The sequence below is a fragment of the Colossoma macropomum genome, unplaced genomic scaffold, assembly GCF_904425465.1.
Source record: "Colossoma macropomum unplaced genomic scaffold, Colossoma_macropomum, whole genome shotgun sequence".
NCBI lineage: Eukaryota > Metazoa > Chordata > Actinopteri > Characiformes > Serrasalmidae > Colossoma > Colossoma macropomum.
In genome coordinates this window covers 27857081-27874790 of record NW_023494787.1, presented here as the reverse complement: position 1 = coordinate 27874790, position 17710 = coordinate 27857081, and the positions used below count along the sequence as shown (strand labels likewise).

The 17710-nt window shown below is 39.8% G+C and overlaps 1 protein-coding gene across 2 annotated transcripts in view; it reads left to right on the top strand.

Moving 5' to 3' along the window:
- The window catches only part of ttyh3a (tweety family member 3a), a 71509-nt gene that overhangs the window by 13572 nt on the left and 40227 nt on the right, over nt 1-17710 (top strand). For both annotated transcript variants that reach the window (XM_036566749.1, XM_036566748.1), the window contains exon 2: nt 4020-4189. In XM_036566749.1, coding sequence (XP_036422642.1) covers nt 4020-4189 — 170 coding nt within the window. The remainder of the gene's footprint in view (nt 1-4019; nt 4190-17710) is intronic.

Genomic DNA, 17710 nt, shown 5'->3' with positions numbered 1-17710 from the left:
AGAAAGACTACCAACCTTGCAAAATGTCAGGGGAATTTCCATTTCATATTTCCAATAAACAATCATCTGTTTTTTTTTTTCTTGTTCATTTTTCTATTGGTATGATTTGTTTGCAATAATATTGTTTGATGTGATCTTGTGGTGCGTGATCACTTGTTTTGTGAAATCAAGATGGTTCTCTGTTGTGTCTGAATTTCAGGCAAATTGCAGATGAGTGTAAAGAGGGTTTACATTGTGCATCTCCATTAAAATTTAGTTTTATTAAGTATCTGACATGTAAAGCCAGCCTTATTGTGCAGTCATGTTATGTACTTTATTGATCCTACAAGGAAAGTTAGTCATTTTTCTGCCTAACTGTGTCCAGTCTGGGAGCAGCACACTAGAGCAGTGCCGTCTGGGGGGTTAAGTGCCTTATCCAAGGACAAAACTAGGTATACTCAGCCGATCATGGGATTTGAACTCACGGCCTTCCGGTCGCTGATTCACCTTTCTTACCGCTAGGCATATTATTTGCAAATAGACAGTAAATAAAGAGTTCAAGAGGTTAAGTTACAATAACAGTAGATTTCACAGGTAGAGCAGTTTAGCTAAATAAGGTTATGAGTCATCAATAACAGATCTGAGCAACTACATGCAGGTCCGAGGGAAGAGTCACAAGTCTACAGTAGCAGAAACGTCTTCGAAAGGTAGAAAGGATTCTGGGGAATCAAGTACTTGCAGGAGAGCCGGTGGGCATCAGGCAGACTAAAGACAGTGAAGCAGCAGGTACCCGAGCGTGATCAGGCACTGCCACAGCAGGAACCTGAACCTCAGGATGATGTCCTATGGTGCAGAGAGGAAGAAAAAGACAAGAGGTTTTGCCAGAGATAGAGATTTTTCAAAGGTGTTCATGGTGGATTGTGTGCAAAACTGGAACTATTGCTCAATAAAATGGATGGTTTTGTATGGACATAGAATTTATCCATCAGATTGTCTATTTTATCTTTTCTGTGTTTTTATAATTAAAATAAAACAGGCGAAATCTTGGTCTTATCTGCTTTTTAAGTGATGTATTTTCCACAAAAAAAGCTGATTGCGACAGAGATTGACAAGATCGAATCAGGATGTTATAAAAGATTCTTTTTCTTTATCTGTCTGAATAGTGTACTTTGTTCATTTCTAACTATCCGGTGCAGTGGACAGCCAAAGCCCAAATTTAGAGCCATATTTAGCATCCTCCTCCGGGAACTGGATTGTATTCCTTTTTGGAAATTGTTTCCATGCCTTATATGGTGTAGAAATGTAAAGCAGCTGCTTTTGAGCAGAAATCAGATAATGGACGCTTTCTCTCTAAAGCCTTTCCTACAACAGGAAGAGGTGGAGAACACAAATGAAACATTCCGTTTCACCACAAGCCAGTATCCACGGTCCATTGACCATTCTGATGATTGGAGTGGATTTAGACCTTGAGATAGTTTAATTTTTTCCCAAGCATTTGCCATAACAGAGAGCAGTCTTTGTGATGAATACCTGTGTGAAAGATTGCTCCAAACTTTAGCAAGGAAGGGGGTTGTTTTTATTGTTAGCTTTGTTGATGTGATTGAGCTTATTGGTGATTTATAGCCTAGTATGGGATGGCATTGTTATTAACTTCTCAGTAGCATACTTTATCTCTGCTTAATCATCTTGATTTCATTCTTTCAAAACAATTTGGAGTGCAGCTGAGGGGGGGACAACAGAGCTTCATTTTGCTCTCAGCTGGAGTGAGCTGAACCTGTTCTCCCAGCCTTCCTCCCCATGCACAGTCACAAAGCTCTCCATTGCGGCTTTCCTGAGCGGACACAATGGCCTCCCCAGCCGTCTGCGATCCCACACAGTGAGCTTGATGCTTGATGGATGGCTTGGCACAGGTTGAAAGGGATAAGGACACTATGATTTCGAGAGACTGAAAATGCTCACATGGAGACAGAAGTTCACTGGGTACATTGAGATTAGATGATCTGACATCGAGCCAAGTCCATCCATTGCTGAACCCTCTTGCAGTGATGGTGGGCTTCATTGCAAGTGATGACAGTCCCAGAGGAATTTGTGGTTAGGTGGTCTTAAAGTGCTTAGTCTTAAAGTAATCACAACAAGAGTGACAGAATGTAATCTGCCTCCTCTTAACTAGGGTTAGCCCAGAGCCTTCTTACTCCGTGTTCTGCAACAAACACCAACAAAAATGTCAAACTGGTATTCCATACCTGTGCGACTGTTGGGAATCTCCAGAATGTTCTCCAACCACAGATTTTACAGCGACTCATTTGGACTGACAGTTTTTATTCTAAAACAGTAGGCTAGTGCTCACTTCCTACCACCAGTTATTATCAATCTGACGCCAAATAAACTTTTTCTAACAATGGCCTGCTTAACAATGAGCCTTTTGGAGCAAGACACAGACCCCAAATTGAAAAAAAAAAAAGTTTGTGGCATTATGTCTAAAAGTTATTCAAGTACTTTGAATAACTTCAAAACACTTGGTAACTAGTAAATGAGATATTTACACATTTTTACAAGGCATGCACCAATATGGGAGAATACTGATATCCAGAGTACAACAAATACATGATCAAACATCGGTCGAAAATACAGGTCAAATCTAAACTGATTTTTATTTTAAGCAAATATCTGCTGATGCTGATGTTATGCGTCCCTTGTTTTCAACACATGCTTTGTTTCACATTTGTTCTAGGGTCATTTTGAAAATCACCTGTGATTAGTTGGTTTACATGTCAGTCACATTGTCCCTTCCTGTCAAAGTCAGTGGCTCTTGGCCATGTTCAGGGACAAAACCTACAAGACTCTCTGGCTTGTGAGACTGTACTTATTGATATAGACTTGACCTCATTGCGAACAGAATCACCCCACCTGATAAGACCTGTACATGTCAGGAAAGCATCACCTGGACCATTGTGTCACCATGTTCTTCAAAAGAACATGCAGGTGATATCAGTGCTGTGTGTTTTGTCTTTCTTGGTTTTCAGATGGGTCATAAAATAAAAATTTGCAGTCGACAAATGGAAAGCAATTGAGTAGTGTTGTGAAATTAGGCCAGGGACTTATACATCAGATGATCATTAGTTATGTATAGGCCTCACTTCGTCTATTTAGATGTTGCCCTAGTGATGAGTGCCGCCAGTGTTACACAGAGTGAATGAAAGGCTGCCTAGGGGTGAAAAGTGAGTATTATATTGACTATGAAAGTGTAACAGCATGTGTAATGCTGCTCATTCAGCCAAAAAATAATATATTGATAATATCCAGTCCTTATTTGGGGCTTTCTTGATCCTTCTATTGATCCTCTATAGTCCTTCAGACTTTTCAGTTTTGTCCGGACCTAAATAGCAGGTGTGAGAGGTGCCTCAGACCAGAAGAGGTGGTCTTCGTCCGGATCAAACTGAACCATGATTCTTGTAAAATCACTTTTTTTGAATGGTTCGGACTTTCGGACCAATTACAAGAAGGCTAGCATCAGCTAGTAAGCAATAGAAGAGGCAAAAGAACTGTAAGAAAAGTAAAAATGAGTCACTAGCACATGGGGAGAGGAGGATAATTTGGTCCAAAGAAAAAGTGAAGAGTCAACTTGTAGAAATGCATAAAAATCCTGAAACTTACACTTCACTTTCGGAAAGGATGAGAGAGAACGGACATTCATTTTTCTCAATTCAAACAGAAAAGGCTACCCTCCAAACTGACAACACACAAACATCGGACGCACGCTCCTCTACAAACCAGTCAGTGTCAAGTATAGGGATACACAGCCCACGTAGATGATGACAACAGGACGTAGGTGTGTCGTGCAAAGTTCTTTAGTGCACTTCTAAATTGCAATGTGAAACCAAAACTAACATGATAAAGTGTATGCAATGTAACAAAAACATGAACCTTGCCTTAGACCTTGGTCTGGACTTTCAGGTGTGAAAAGCCCTTAGGTCAGATAAGGTAACATTTCAAACAATACCATGTTGACCTTTTCTCTTTGCTTGCTTGTTGTCCTACAGTCCATTCTGCTGCTGGGTGGGGTGGCTTTGGCCTGTCTGGCTCTGGACCTACTCTTCCTCCTCTTCTACTCTTTTTGGCTCTGCTGCTGTCGCAAAAAGAGTGATGAGCAGCCCAACGCAGACTGCTGCTGCACCGCCTGGTGCGTCATCATTGCCACCCTCGTGTGCAGGTGAGTCCACTCTTTGGTTTCAACTTTGCAGAATAAAGTAACTATGTTTATCTTTCACATCCTCAAGTTTATGAGGGACCAATTCTGGATTTTCTCACTGGGTACAAGTGTAACTAAGCGTTATTGGAAGTAGCTATATTCCCTGAGTGTCCATTACAATTGTATTTTACACACACACTATCTATCATAGTTGCCACTCTCTCCAAAAGCCTGTGGACATCCTAGCAGAATAACAGTCGTAGATTAATGGACTGTATCCACAGTGCATCAGAGCTTTTTATTATGTTTAAAACTGCAATAATTTTCGTTTTAGTGTTTTAGTATTTGCACTGCTGGCCTTTGAAATGTGGCCCTTCCCATAACAGCCAAGCAGAGAGAGAGCAGTGTGGCAGAAGCTATCTTTGATGGTTTGTCAACTTTTATATGTAGCTGATGTGGAGTTAATGGATTACTATTGATGTCTATGTTATTGTGTGTATGACATACGTGGTAATAATGAAATATTTGTCTAAATCCTTCGGTTATTTTTTCACCTCACATACTGAATTCATGTATTCTGGCACCTTAACTATAACAGACATCTGTATATACTGAGAGAATTGTTGTTACTAATTTTGTTTTTTTTTAAACCTCAACAAAAGTCCATTTCCTGTCCGGCCACTCTTTGTATTGATGTCTATTTATTGCCTCGGCTTGAAGTAAAGCACATCTTTTTTCTCTCACTGCTCGCTCGTTTCCCCATTTGGACCCTCTTATTCACTCTTCTTTTTCTCCAAATGACAAAGGCTATTCAGCCTATTGGGGCATAAAAGGAAGTCGTGGTGCATTGTGGGAAGGACTGCAGCGTTTAATTTCTGGATGGTAATGTGTTGCATCAGGCGCTAGCAGCCGTCTCAGCTCTACGATGGCATGGAAATTGGGAAGTATTTTTAGTGCTAATCCCTGCGTAGTGCATTTGGAGCAAGCAATTGGGCGGTGCTGGCCATCAGTGCATCAGGTTAACTCCTACTACTCTTGACTGCTGAGAACGAGTGGCTGGAAGCCTGTATGAAGCTGCTTCAACTAGTGAATCACATTATGTTCTTATGTACATACCACTGCAGATCTTGATCATATTTGAGCAGTATAGTTTTCATTTAGATTTTGATGATTATTAATATTAGGCTGCTATTGATTGCATTATGTGTGTTGAGATGAATATGTTCTCAGATACTTCCATGGGCTAAAATGTCTCAAATTTGGCTGCAGAGAATATTCATTAAAATTCGATAGATTTGATGCTACTGAATATTTGAAAAATCGTGCAAATGACTGATACCCATTTTTATGAAACCACATTCTTCCGTGCATGGTTTTATCAGTCTGACAGGAAAGGTTTGTTTATGGAGCTAAACACTGTGAGTCACCAGTAGCACACAGTAGAAGTGTCAAAGCCACAGTGATACATCGGCTATAGTCAGAAGTCGGGCTGTCAAGACTCTCTGTCTTAATCAGAGATCTTTAATTTTAGGTGATATCAATTTTAATCACTCTGTACTGTCAAGATGCATTTCCTACTGCTCCTGATTGCTAGTTTGCATACTCTCAACTGCATTTATTTAAAAAAATTAACAGCAGCATGCTGGTTAGTGAGCTGCCCCTCTAGAGTAGAAAGTAACTTCCTAAAACTGCACAGGGTGATGGGAACCACACAGCTGAGTTTAGCACATATAAAGCGTTTTTTAAGGATCTTCTAAAAGGATCTAGGATGTAACACATGGTGAAGCCCTAGCTCACTGACTTGACCAAAAAAGTTTTTTTTTCTTCAGTTTTTAAAACAGCGTAGGTTAAAAGTCGCTCTTTCCACTGCTCTCCTGCACTACTCGTGACGTTACAGCCGTCATAGCATTCAGAACAGGGTTGCCAGATTAGGTGGGATCACTCAGCATTGCATTTTATGCATGTTGCTGGGCGTGGACGGCATGGCAAAAATATTGTCACGGTGGTTAAAGATACCTATCACAATATTTTGACAGAGACACAATGTACTAGTAGTGTCAAATAAACTGTGACCAAAAAATCTGGGTAGTTGTCTAGGTACAACTTTTCTCATTCTGTGGTCTTTTTTGTAATAAATCACGCAGTCGGTCAGCGTTCCTTAAGTACAGATGTTATCCACGAAATGCCCAGAACAGCATATTATCATGTAACAAACTTGTCACATAAACACAGTTGTAAAGATTATGATTAAATATTGCCTTCTTGCTCAGTTTATATGGGAATAATTGTTTATTGGTAATATTTTTCTAGTAACACACATCTTGAGCCTTTTTACTATTTTTGTAGAATATTCAAATATTCAAGATAATTCAGTATTCAGAAATGAAAATGTTTGATGCAGCCATACTCAAGCAGGATTGTTGCATGCTAGAGTCATAGCTGTCTGCTCAACATGCAAATGCAGCGAACCAGTCCGTTGTTTCTGGTTTTGAATCTTTAATGATTTCTACATAAGAGCAGTTGATGACGTAAGCCTCTACTGTGGTACAGCAGTGTTTTTTGCTTTGAGCTACAGTCCACTGTGAGCTCCAAGTAGGATTGCATCTATATTCTGCACCCACAACAAGATCAGGCCTAAACTTTGTATTATTTGCACTCTATGTTTATTTCTTACTTTTGCCAGCCAGTGTTTCACCAACAGATTGCAGAAATGCGTTCTGGGGAGCTGATTTGCAAACGTGGTAAGCTGAATTGGTAATATGCTCCTTTGTTGTACTGATGGTCCGAGCAAAATGGAGTGACGATGGCAAATCGGTGGGAAAATCGGGGCTGGGCTATTGTCCAGCCAGACATCCTGCCGCAAATAAAGCCTGTTGCCATGGCAACACCTTTCCTTGCTACACAGGACGCTTGGCTCTTGCCATTATACTAGTGGTGTCAAGCTCGTTCACATGGTGGGCCATACTGAAAAATTTTAATGGGAGTCACAGGCCTGACACACATTCACATTTCCTGGGGAAAAATTGAGGGAAAATTAGCCTACAAGCTTTTGACCTTGTACTGGCAATTATTTTGTTATTAAATTAGCCTCTTCATATTATTTCTAGGTGCGAGATAAAGTTTAAATTGAATGTCCTTCATCAATAGTGCATTCATTTAATTCAGTTCACTTACAGAATTTTTTCGGCCTCTGTGGTATGTAACAAGACAACGTTTGAAATATATACTGCCGTCATTATACCCGCTTCCAGTGTCTTTTTTTGATAGATTTTAAAGTACTAATATTGGTGTTTAAAGCATTATATTGATTAGCACCATCATACATGATGGATTATCTCAGCCTACCCTGAGTTGTTCTCCAAGATCCCACACTGCAGGCCAGCTTATTGTACCAAAAATTAACAAAAAAGGATGTATTAAAGCAGCTTTTTGTTTTTATGGACCTCAAAACAACAAAGTCAGGCAACATCAGTAAAGAATTTTAAGATGCAGCTAAAGAAATATTTTTACAAACTTTTTCTTGTTTTTTCTTTTACTATTTCTATTACTATTATTGTTGTTGCTGACTTTAATTATTATTTCAGTTGCTTTTTTACCATTAATTGTTGATTATTTTTACATTAATTTACTGCATTCTTGCTGCTTTTATGTTCTTGTATGATTTTATTTTTTTGTCTTGTAACCCTCTGTGAAGCACTTTGAGCTGCATTATATGTATGAAAGGGGCCATACAGATAAGCTTATTACTAGTTACATGTGTATCACTGCAAGACGAGTAAAACGTGTTGATACTATATACGTAGTTGTAGATACTACAACTATGATTCCCCTATTGGATCAATAATTATCATTACATTTTCCCATTTATTGGAAAGGAAGCAGATTATCTCACTGACTGCAACAAACAGTAGTTAAAAGGAAAAACAAACACCTGTATTCAGTAGGATGTCCTCAGCAAGGAAGGTTTTTCAGTCCAAGATAGCATGAATACTGCCTCAAAAACCTGTGTCTCAATGCGTCAGGCCTTTGAAAGTGCTCTGATTATTATGAGGGCTCTTTTAAATGACATTGGAGAATAACATTGGCTAGCTATGTTGTGCACGCCCTATCCCCACTCAACCAGTCCTATACTGATTGGTCGAATGGGTTTAGTGGCCTTTGAAAGTTCACAAAAAACGTACCTCCTTTCCTTTTTCAGTACCTGTATTAACCTTCGTGTTGATCCCACATCTAAGTGAGAATATCTAGCTGTTCCTGTGTGGTAGTGGATAAAACTGAAGGCAGAAGACTTGCAGACTCCACTATGAGTCGTCCTGTGTCAGTGAAGGGGCGAGAGAGAGAGAGAGAGAGAGAGAAAGAGAGAGAATGGGATTGTGAATGAGTCTGTGTTTATGGAACAGGACAGGTTGAGTCTGCTGTGCGTCTCTCCTTCTGTATGGCTGATTAGTTCAGCTGTCAGGCTGCACGACAGGTGAGGACTTTATGGTCACTGTGAATTAAGCAGTGCTGTCCAGCCACTAAATCAGCCTGCAGCACCAGAGCTCAGGTTTCCTCAGACAAAGCTTTCTCAGAGCCCTGGAGATAAATTTGACAAGAGAGCCTCTGTGTCACACCAGGTCTCTTTCATGTGTCATTTAAAAGAGCCCTCATAAAAATCAGAGCACTTTCAAAGGCCTGACGCATCGAGACACAGGTTATTGAGGCAGTATTCATGTTGTCGTGCACTGAAAAACCTTGCTTGCTGAGGAAGCCCTACTGAATACAGGTGTTACTTTTTATTGCTTGTTGCAGTTCATGAGATAATCTGCTTCATTTCCGGGTGTCACTTACTAAAGCACAAGACCATGGATGAGTATAATTGTTGATTTAAGAGACTAGCTGCAGTAGCTAGTATGGTCATTGATCAGTAAAAAGCCATTTGCACAGAATTGATGTCACAAAATGCAGATGTAAACAATCAGATTTGCAAAGTTTTCACTCGGGCATCCAAAGAACACTGGGAATTTAACAGTAATTAAACGGAAAGGCATTATTTGTCAACGCAAGCTGGAGTCAGAACCCTGGTAAGGTTGACACTTCAATTTATGTGCAAGCAGCATAGCAAATTACAAAATTACTGGGAGCATTCATTTGAACAGAAGCCAAAACTTTACTGGAAAGTAGCAAACCGTCTAGATTATACCCAGAGAAGATCAACATTTCTGTGATCTTTGTTTTTTTCAGATTTTTGCTTTATTGCTGCTTTTGCTCAGAAGTAATGCAGAATGGTCGGCAAAATGCATCCTGGTAAAATATGAGTTTAATCCAGTTTAATGGATACATGTGTGAATGACTCAAAGCCTGATTGTTATGGGTATCACTGTAATATCCTGGGATTTGAGAGCGTAAAAACCTTGCTCTCTCTGGGTGGATTGGATCGCAATATGCTAGCCAGCATAGGCATCTGTTAGCTGATAACAGAATTGGCAGTTAGTGTTGTCTTCCAAGCGCGCTGAGCTGTCCAATGACCTTATGTTAACGGTAGTATTGGAAAGAAATACTCGCCGGCTTTACATGTCTCGCAGAAGGTATGTGCTAGCCTTTACACTCCCAGCTTGGTAGTATCATTTGATAGGAGACCTAACTAGCAAGTAATATTGGACAAGACTAAATTTGAGAGAAAAAAAACAGTGAAATAATTAATAACAGGAAGAAAAACCCTTCAAGAAAGCTGCTACTGCTGTTATAGCTATGTGGTTTTTGTCCATTATTGCAGATAACCATTTGCCATTCAGTGCCAGAAACCTTGAACAGTTCTATTTGCGATTATTTAACAACTCTATGAGGCAAGTGTGTGATGATTTTGGAAAGCAGTTTGTGTGATGATAATAGGTGTTGGTATAAGCTTCTGTATATATTGATGCTGCATTAGCCTTGAAACTACACTGTAAAAACGAAAGAAGAACATTTTGGAGCTAGACATGTCTTGGCTAATCAACTACATTTGAAGTAAGGGGAATATTGGGGTAAATTTGAAAATATTTTTTGCCAAACTGTTCCCTTTTGTATACCTCGATGCTGGTAGAGGGACTGGGTTTGCTCATATTACAGTATTTATGCCCTCTAGCTTTGGTCCTGTAGCTGGGAGGTGAATTGTGTAGCTGTCAGAGCTATAATAATGCCTCTTGACTCAGTGTGAATGATGGCACTTCGGCCTTACAGAGTCCCCAAGTGAGTAATGACAGCAGAGCCTGCACTTACTGTCATCAAGATAATATCCTGAAGAGTTAGCAAGAGGTAGCCTCTCTCTCGCTCGCTTTCTCTGTCTCTCGCTCACTCTTACTCTCTCATTCTCACTCTCGCCCTCTGAGTAGTGTTTGTGAATGTAGAGGCAGCATCCCTTCCTGCAAAAGACTCTCAGAATGTATCTAGACCCCTAACGAGAAGAAACGTATGCAGTGTGGTTAGGGAACCGAGCTGGGATGTAACAGAATACAAGTATTGGGAACACACATTCAGAATACAGACAGTGTCAAATTACATTTTGAAAAGGCCTGAATACACTTACCTTTTACATTTTTAAGGGAATACTTTTAGAATGCATACATTCTAAATGAATTAAAAACAAAGCGTACAGTCTTCAAAAGAAACACCATCGATGCTTGTTTATTAAATTTATTCAGAATCGGTGCATGACATGTAGCAAAGAAAGCATATCAGTCGACTTCCAAAGAGGACCTCAGATAAAGGCTTCTTTTCCAACACTCAAGTTCCTACTAAAGTCTGAGTAGACTGATAAATCAGTTTGATGAGCCAGTTATAAATGTCAGTGATACTGAGCTCTTTTGAGACATGATCATATTAATAATTTCCTCAGTAGTGGACATGTCTGTGAGTGATAAGTTTAGCATCAGTGTTGTACAGGACTTCTGCTCGGGTGATTGTGAGTGCAGCAGTGGACGGAAGCAGGCAGTGAGAAACAAAAAAAGAATTTGAGAATTTTCTGACCTTCCTTTAAATGATAAGCAAATTTTTTAATGAAATGTATTAACTGAATAATTACATGAAGAAAACTGCTAACGAGTAACAGCAAGTGACAATGTGAATTAAGTAAAATCCTCTAAAAGTATTCATAATGTGTCACTTTTTATGTATGGTAATGAAATATGATGAATACATTTAGGACACCATTTTCAGCATTCAGCCATCACTACTTTTCCAACCCTGCCCAACCCTCCGAAGGAGGAGCCAGTGGGGAAAAGCAGCTGTATACATCTTGAACAGCAGTCAATGACCATTATCAGAATGTTTCCTATAAGAAACTTTCTGTGCTTTTTGTGGCAGATCATTCTGTATTTTTCTTGGTCACCTTGCACGAGTCAGGGAACAAACATTTCTCCCATACAGTCTGATATGGTCAATGCAAGCTTAGCTCTGGCATCTGGCCCAGTCAGTCCATTCCTAACAGTGAACGTTTTAATCAACGTCTGCTGTTTCTTCTGTGTGTTTGGACCTGTGTGGGTTTAATATCACTGAGATAACACACACACACACACACAGACACAGTCTTGGCTGTGCTTCAAAGCTCTGAATCAAGATTACTCTATCAGGGGAGAGACCAAGAGACAGATACACACACACACACACACACACACACACACACACACACACACACACACACACACACACACACACACACACAAACAATCTTTATCCAGCCCTGCCTCCTGCTCTCTGCCTCTGCATTCTTTATCAGGCAGAGAATGGCAAGTTGCCATCCAGAAGCCCAGACGGAAACCTTTTTTTTACACACAAATTATCATGAGTCTGCTCCATCCTCATTCACAAGTGAAGAGGAATAAACCGTTATTCCTCTTCACTTGTGAATGAGGATGGAGCAGACTCATGATAATTTGTGTGTAAAACTGTTTCCAGTATGGATGTCAGCTAGGCTCAGAAAGAAAATTCAATTTTCTTTTTTTTTTGTTTGTAAGATTTTTCAATTAGAGTTTAATGCCAGATCTGGTTTTAGGCAGCTAAAAAAAATCTGATAACTGATATCATCTTATATATAATCTATATAATTTTATACTCCAGTAGTTACAGATAAATAGTGCTTTACAGAGTGATAGGATTGTCAGTTCTCATTTATTTATCTTCATAAAACTTCACAATGTATGTAATAGTAATGGCAGAAAAAAGAGGTGTGTGTACACTCCTGCTAATCACTCTGTAAAGGATGAAATAATTTAAAAGTCAGAGGTGTGGGGTTGGATTTTGTGGGTATTTTTTGAACCACATCATACAGCATCACGCACAGACTCAAAAAGAAGGTCGAGCTCAATGTTTAGGTCTTAAATGCACTCAAATGAGAGTAGTTAATTTGATCCTCGGAAGACATGCCTTTCACCAAGTTTTGACAGAGTTCTGTTTGAATTTTCTTTCAGCATGCTTGCGGTCATTGGATTCATCTGCTTAAGGCCTGATTCACGCATACTGCGGCTATGTGGCATGAGCGATGCGGAAAGTCTTGTTTTTCATTTCGGTGCCCGTGTTAACTGGTCAGTGCTTTCACACAGGCTGTGTGTGCGAAGCGAAACAGACGCCGTACTGAAGCGCCGCAGTGTTTAGAAAGTGGACTCAGCAAAATACACTAAAATAAGCCATGAAAATCAATGAAAATTAAACAAAAGACCACATAAAAACTTAAAAACGCTACTTGTTTTTCATTTAATTTAATTCATGACGAAATACTTGTTAAACAATCCGTGCTGCGCACAGAGTTTTACTGGTTGGTCTCCATGGCTTGAAACTTTTGCCTAATTGGTCAGAATGCTGTTTAGGATAAATAAATATACCATGCATCTCTCACAGTTTTTCATTTCAATGTATTATCACAACGTATTGTTACACCCTTTTTGAAATGTATGTGCAGTCTAGAGCTGCAAAAAACAGATAGTTTGAAAATTGATTATTCATGTGAATGAATTGAATAATGATCAATTAATCAGCTTAAATGTGGTCTGTAAGGGTGAAGAGCTGTAATAATAAAATGTTTAGCAACATTCTGACAAGCTGAAACCAATCACGGATTTCAGCTAGGGGGCTGTGTCCGAGCCAGTCATAAACTTCAGGCCGTTCTTCCCTAAACTCTCAACGATGCTTTACTGGAAATAAAATGAATGGTTGGTTATGGCCCACTCTCAGAGTTCACACAATTTTTAATGGATCTCGTTTGAAGAGTTGAAATATAGCTAACCTCTTCAAAATCACTGATTAGCTGGGGTCAAAACTGGAACAGAAAGGCTTGTAAGGTCAAGTTATTGGTGCCTCTGTGACACTTGTCTTTTCAAACTGTTGTTTTTCATCAGTAACATCAGTTCTTGGCTTTTTAAAGAATACATTGTCAAGTGTATTGGTTCGATGAGCCCTTTCTAGCCATTGACCCATTCTCCTTACAAAAAATGGTAGATTTTTAGAGGCGAACATCACAAGAGCACCCTGTTGATCTGTTGATTTGTTATCACTACTCAGCTGCCCCCATTGTCATGGAGATCACCCTCTATATATTAGATAGGTTTTGACAAATGTCCATATTAAACTCAGTGTCCTCAGGGAGTAGGTAGGTTGGTCATATCACCAGCATTAAGAAAAAGCTAACGTTTACTCTGTGCTACTGCTTCAGAATCGGCACCAGCATGTTTTTTTCTTTTCCAGTGTTGGAAGGTAACGTTGTGCTTCCATGGAAAGCTCACATTTGCATATGTTGTAAGCATATGTTGTAGTCAGCTCACATAGGTGCAGCACTATAAGTGAATTACTGCCCTCTTCAAGTTAAGTCATTAACTCACTCTGGGTTGGACGTCACTATGAAAATGTAAACAAAAAATCAACAACGGAAATATTTGTCAATGATTTTTTAATGTTGACATTATCAATAGTGTTGAAGAACTGTTTCAGCCCTAATGCAGTCTGAGCCCCAGAGCAGTTCAAGTGTTTGTGTTTCTTTTAAACCACTTACTTCGAACCAGATCACGTACCTTAAATTATGATCCGTCTTTAAATTATCCAAGGATAGAAATGTCACTTTGTGCAGAGTTGATTGCTCCATTCCCAATATAGAGATTGCTTTTGTGTTGAATACGGTTGCTCGTGAAGCTTGTTTTTCACAGTACGCTACAGTAGTCTTTGGAGATTTGCTGCTGAGGCCAGATATTTCTGTTACGCTCTCTCACTCGATGGATGTTAGAGAGAATGTAGAACACAAGCTCATATATGAACATTCCAACAACATCCACACTGAGAATGTTAAGAATGTTGTACAGAATGAAGGTTTGCTGAGAAGTGCCCTTAAATCTCCCTCAGTCATTGATTCGACTGGGAGAAGAACATGGAGATATATCAGAAGTGTAACTGTGGAACCATTGTTACATGGCATGGATTCAGTTGTGATGTACAAGGGTAGAACTTTTTAGGGCTTAATCTGGAAGCACCAGTCCATATAAGGTGCTCTGCCCTGAGTATGAGCTAATGGCTTCTACATCCCATGTACTGCATTTTATGTCAAATAGGGAGTAATATTGGCTTCAGCCCATGAAGGTGGTGATGGAATGATGAGTCGCAAACCATAGAATGACTGAAAATGGCTTCTATGAATGTGAGTTACGCTTTGCAAATTTAGGGCGCTAATTATGGGATGATATCTGTCTTTAGAAGAATACACTTAAGGAATAAACAGGAGCAGAAATGGAAATACAGTTCTGTGTCTGTGTGCTGCCAAGATTGAATTCATTTTCAGTGCAGAGCCAGGTTTCGTATTCACTCCAAAAATATGGCTTTGGTTTTTGAGTGGTTTTCTTAGCTTATGCATTATTTAGACTAAAGGGAACGACTTCAGATGCATTATACTCTACAAAGAGAGAGCTAAACAGAGTTGACGGAATGGTGCCTAGAAATAATCTATGAATGGAGTTTCGAAAGAAAATGGGTCATGTGGCTGTTCTTTTCTCTATGCAAGGCCTTTGGTCAGAAATCAAACCACCAATGTCTGTTTTTGTTCTATTTCGTGTTCCGTTCTGTTTCCATTAGTGAATTAGTCATTTAGCCGCACATATACCTCTCAACTGTGTGAAGAAGCTTGGCTTTTGTGCAGTCACTTTCAGGGAAAATACGAGAACTTGATCACCTGATAGTTGTGTTTTTTATTTATTTATTTTGGAAGTTGCACATCAGTGTTTTTGGAAGTGCGTAGCCAGAGTTGCGTGGTTGGATTTCAAAGGCAGCCTGCTTCAGGCCTGTTTTAGTCGTGCTATTGCATAATTGAAGATTATGGAAATCCAGGGCTAGGCTTGAGAACCCTAACCGCATTTATGCTAATCAGCTCTTGCCTTGACATTGAATCCACATCAAAGGAAGCGATAGCATCACTCAGCTTGTTGGCCATAGCTCAGTGTACAGCTCCTGCTGTCCGCTAACGAGCATAGAAGAGCCATAATGAGTAATCAGTCATGCCTAAGTATAACGTGGCTGGTGATGCTACGTATGAACGTGTCACTTTCAGCACATTTCAGACTTATTTTTTCCAGAGCCTTCTTTGATAAAACTGGCAGTGTATCCACGTTTTCCGAGATGAAGGGGCCATATTGCTGGAAAAAACTTTCTGCTTTTTGGAAATAGGAGTTGTAATAGGAGTTAATGTGCTATGCGTATACTATATACTGTATTCCAATAGCAAACTGACTATTAGAGCTAGGCCTACAGTTCAAGCCAAAAAATTCAAAACTTCAAAAAAATGAAATAGACACCTCTTTGATAATGCTGGTTCTGCTAGCACCCCTATGATCCCCAAGTAGTATGCTAGCATTAAGCTAATGGCAATTCACAATTAACATATCTTGGCCCTCCTGTATTAAATATGTTCCTTATATAAACATATTTCTTGCAATAGACTTATTACATATATTTTATGTTGTACCCTTACAACATTTTCTCTCACAAAACTTTACCGCCTGTAGTACATACATCAATCTTGAAAATGAATTCTGCCTGTTTTTGGCATATAGACGCACACAAATTGTTGTCAGTGTAAATAATAGAATGCAAAAAGAAGGCCCTTTCTAGCAGACAACTTTAGAAATGAATAGATTAGTGATCTGGAACAGAGAAGAGGCAAACAAATGGATGTTCAGATCACTGCCTAAGTTTCCTGCTTCCTGTCTCTAAGCCGTAGCTGGCTGAGCCAGTAGTATTTCAGATGAGAGAGGAGGGCCTTTGTTTTGACAAAAGGCAGGCAGGGCAGCAGTTCAACCCCTAACCTCTTACTGAGCAAGGGAAGGTTAGTGGCCCTCCAGGAAGCGCGAGTGCCTGTTTGCGCTGCAGGCACACTCGCACATATGCACACCAGCCGAGCCCATCACTTTGTGACGTGTGGACCCACTTGATCCCCACTAATTCAAGGCATTCTTGTTAAAGTAGTAGTGAGAAGGGAAGGCTAGGAATGGCCTTGACTTCTTAATAGAAGCAAACACTATTCAACCGTTAGAACTGCAGAAGCTACATGATTTCCTTCTCGGGAGTTAGTGTACCCCACCTTTCACGTTTTTTTTATTTTTGAAAAAGAACTCTTGGTGGGTACGTACATGCAAGGTACTGTAAGGCAAAATAGTGCTTTTTTTTCAGATTGATCACTACTTCACCATTATCAATGTTATATATATAAAAACTCAGAAGACACATGTAGGTTCACTGGTCATTTTGGATAGCAAATAAAATGAATACATTTGGTTCCTATCATGGCCATTGTAAAGAAGTCAGTACGGTTCTCTAGAATGGAGCCTTTTACATTAAACTATACATCTCTGTGATTGAATTATGCTGATATTTTTAAAAAATTGGTGGAAAATATTCAGGACGGGGCTACTCCAGCAGCGGTTGGGAACCACTGATCTTGTATAAATGCTATCCTTCATTTGCAGTGAGAGTACCATGCACTTAAGAATCGTCTCACTGCTTTCATTAGTGGCACCTCACAATTTCTTGTAAATATAATTGGGGAACAGGCTGGAAAAGTTTTCCCGTCTGTCTAGACAGACAGCAGTGCATCAGCTTAGTTAGGGTCTGCTGCTGGGCAGCGCTTTGATTAGTGCAGGCCCGTATGGATGGCACAGATCGAGCCCAGTGGGGTAGTACACAGCCTGGAGCACTGCAGCCGTGCACCCAGTCTCCTCATAGCCCAGAGACCACTAACAGCAGTGCAAATCTGTGGTGTCCCCGAGTAGCCCTGCCCTGCAGACTTTGGTATTTTGTGTGCTCTAACACCTGATCCAACTAATCAGCTTATTAGCAAACTCATTCTGAGGCAAAGTGGATATGTTGGAGCAGAGAATGAAGTAAAATGAAGGAACTGTTGCTCACATGTATTGACACAGTGCACACCTCATAGCCAGCACAATATACTGCTTGTTAATCATTATCACGATATTCCCCTTTGCAATACTGTTTTGTAAGGCAGGCCCAAAGAATTTGAATACTTCAGTATTTGTTTTTTATGTTGGCATTCGATTC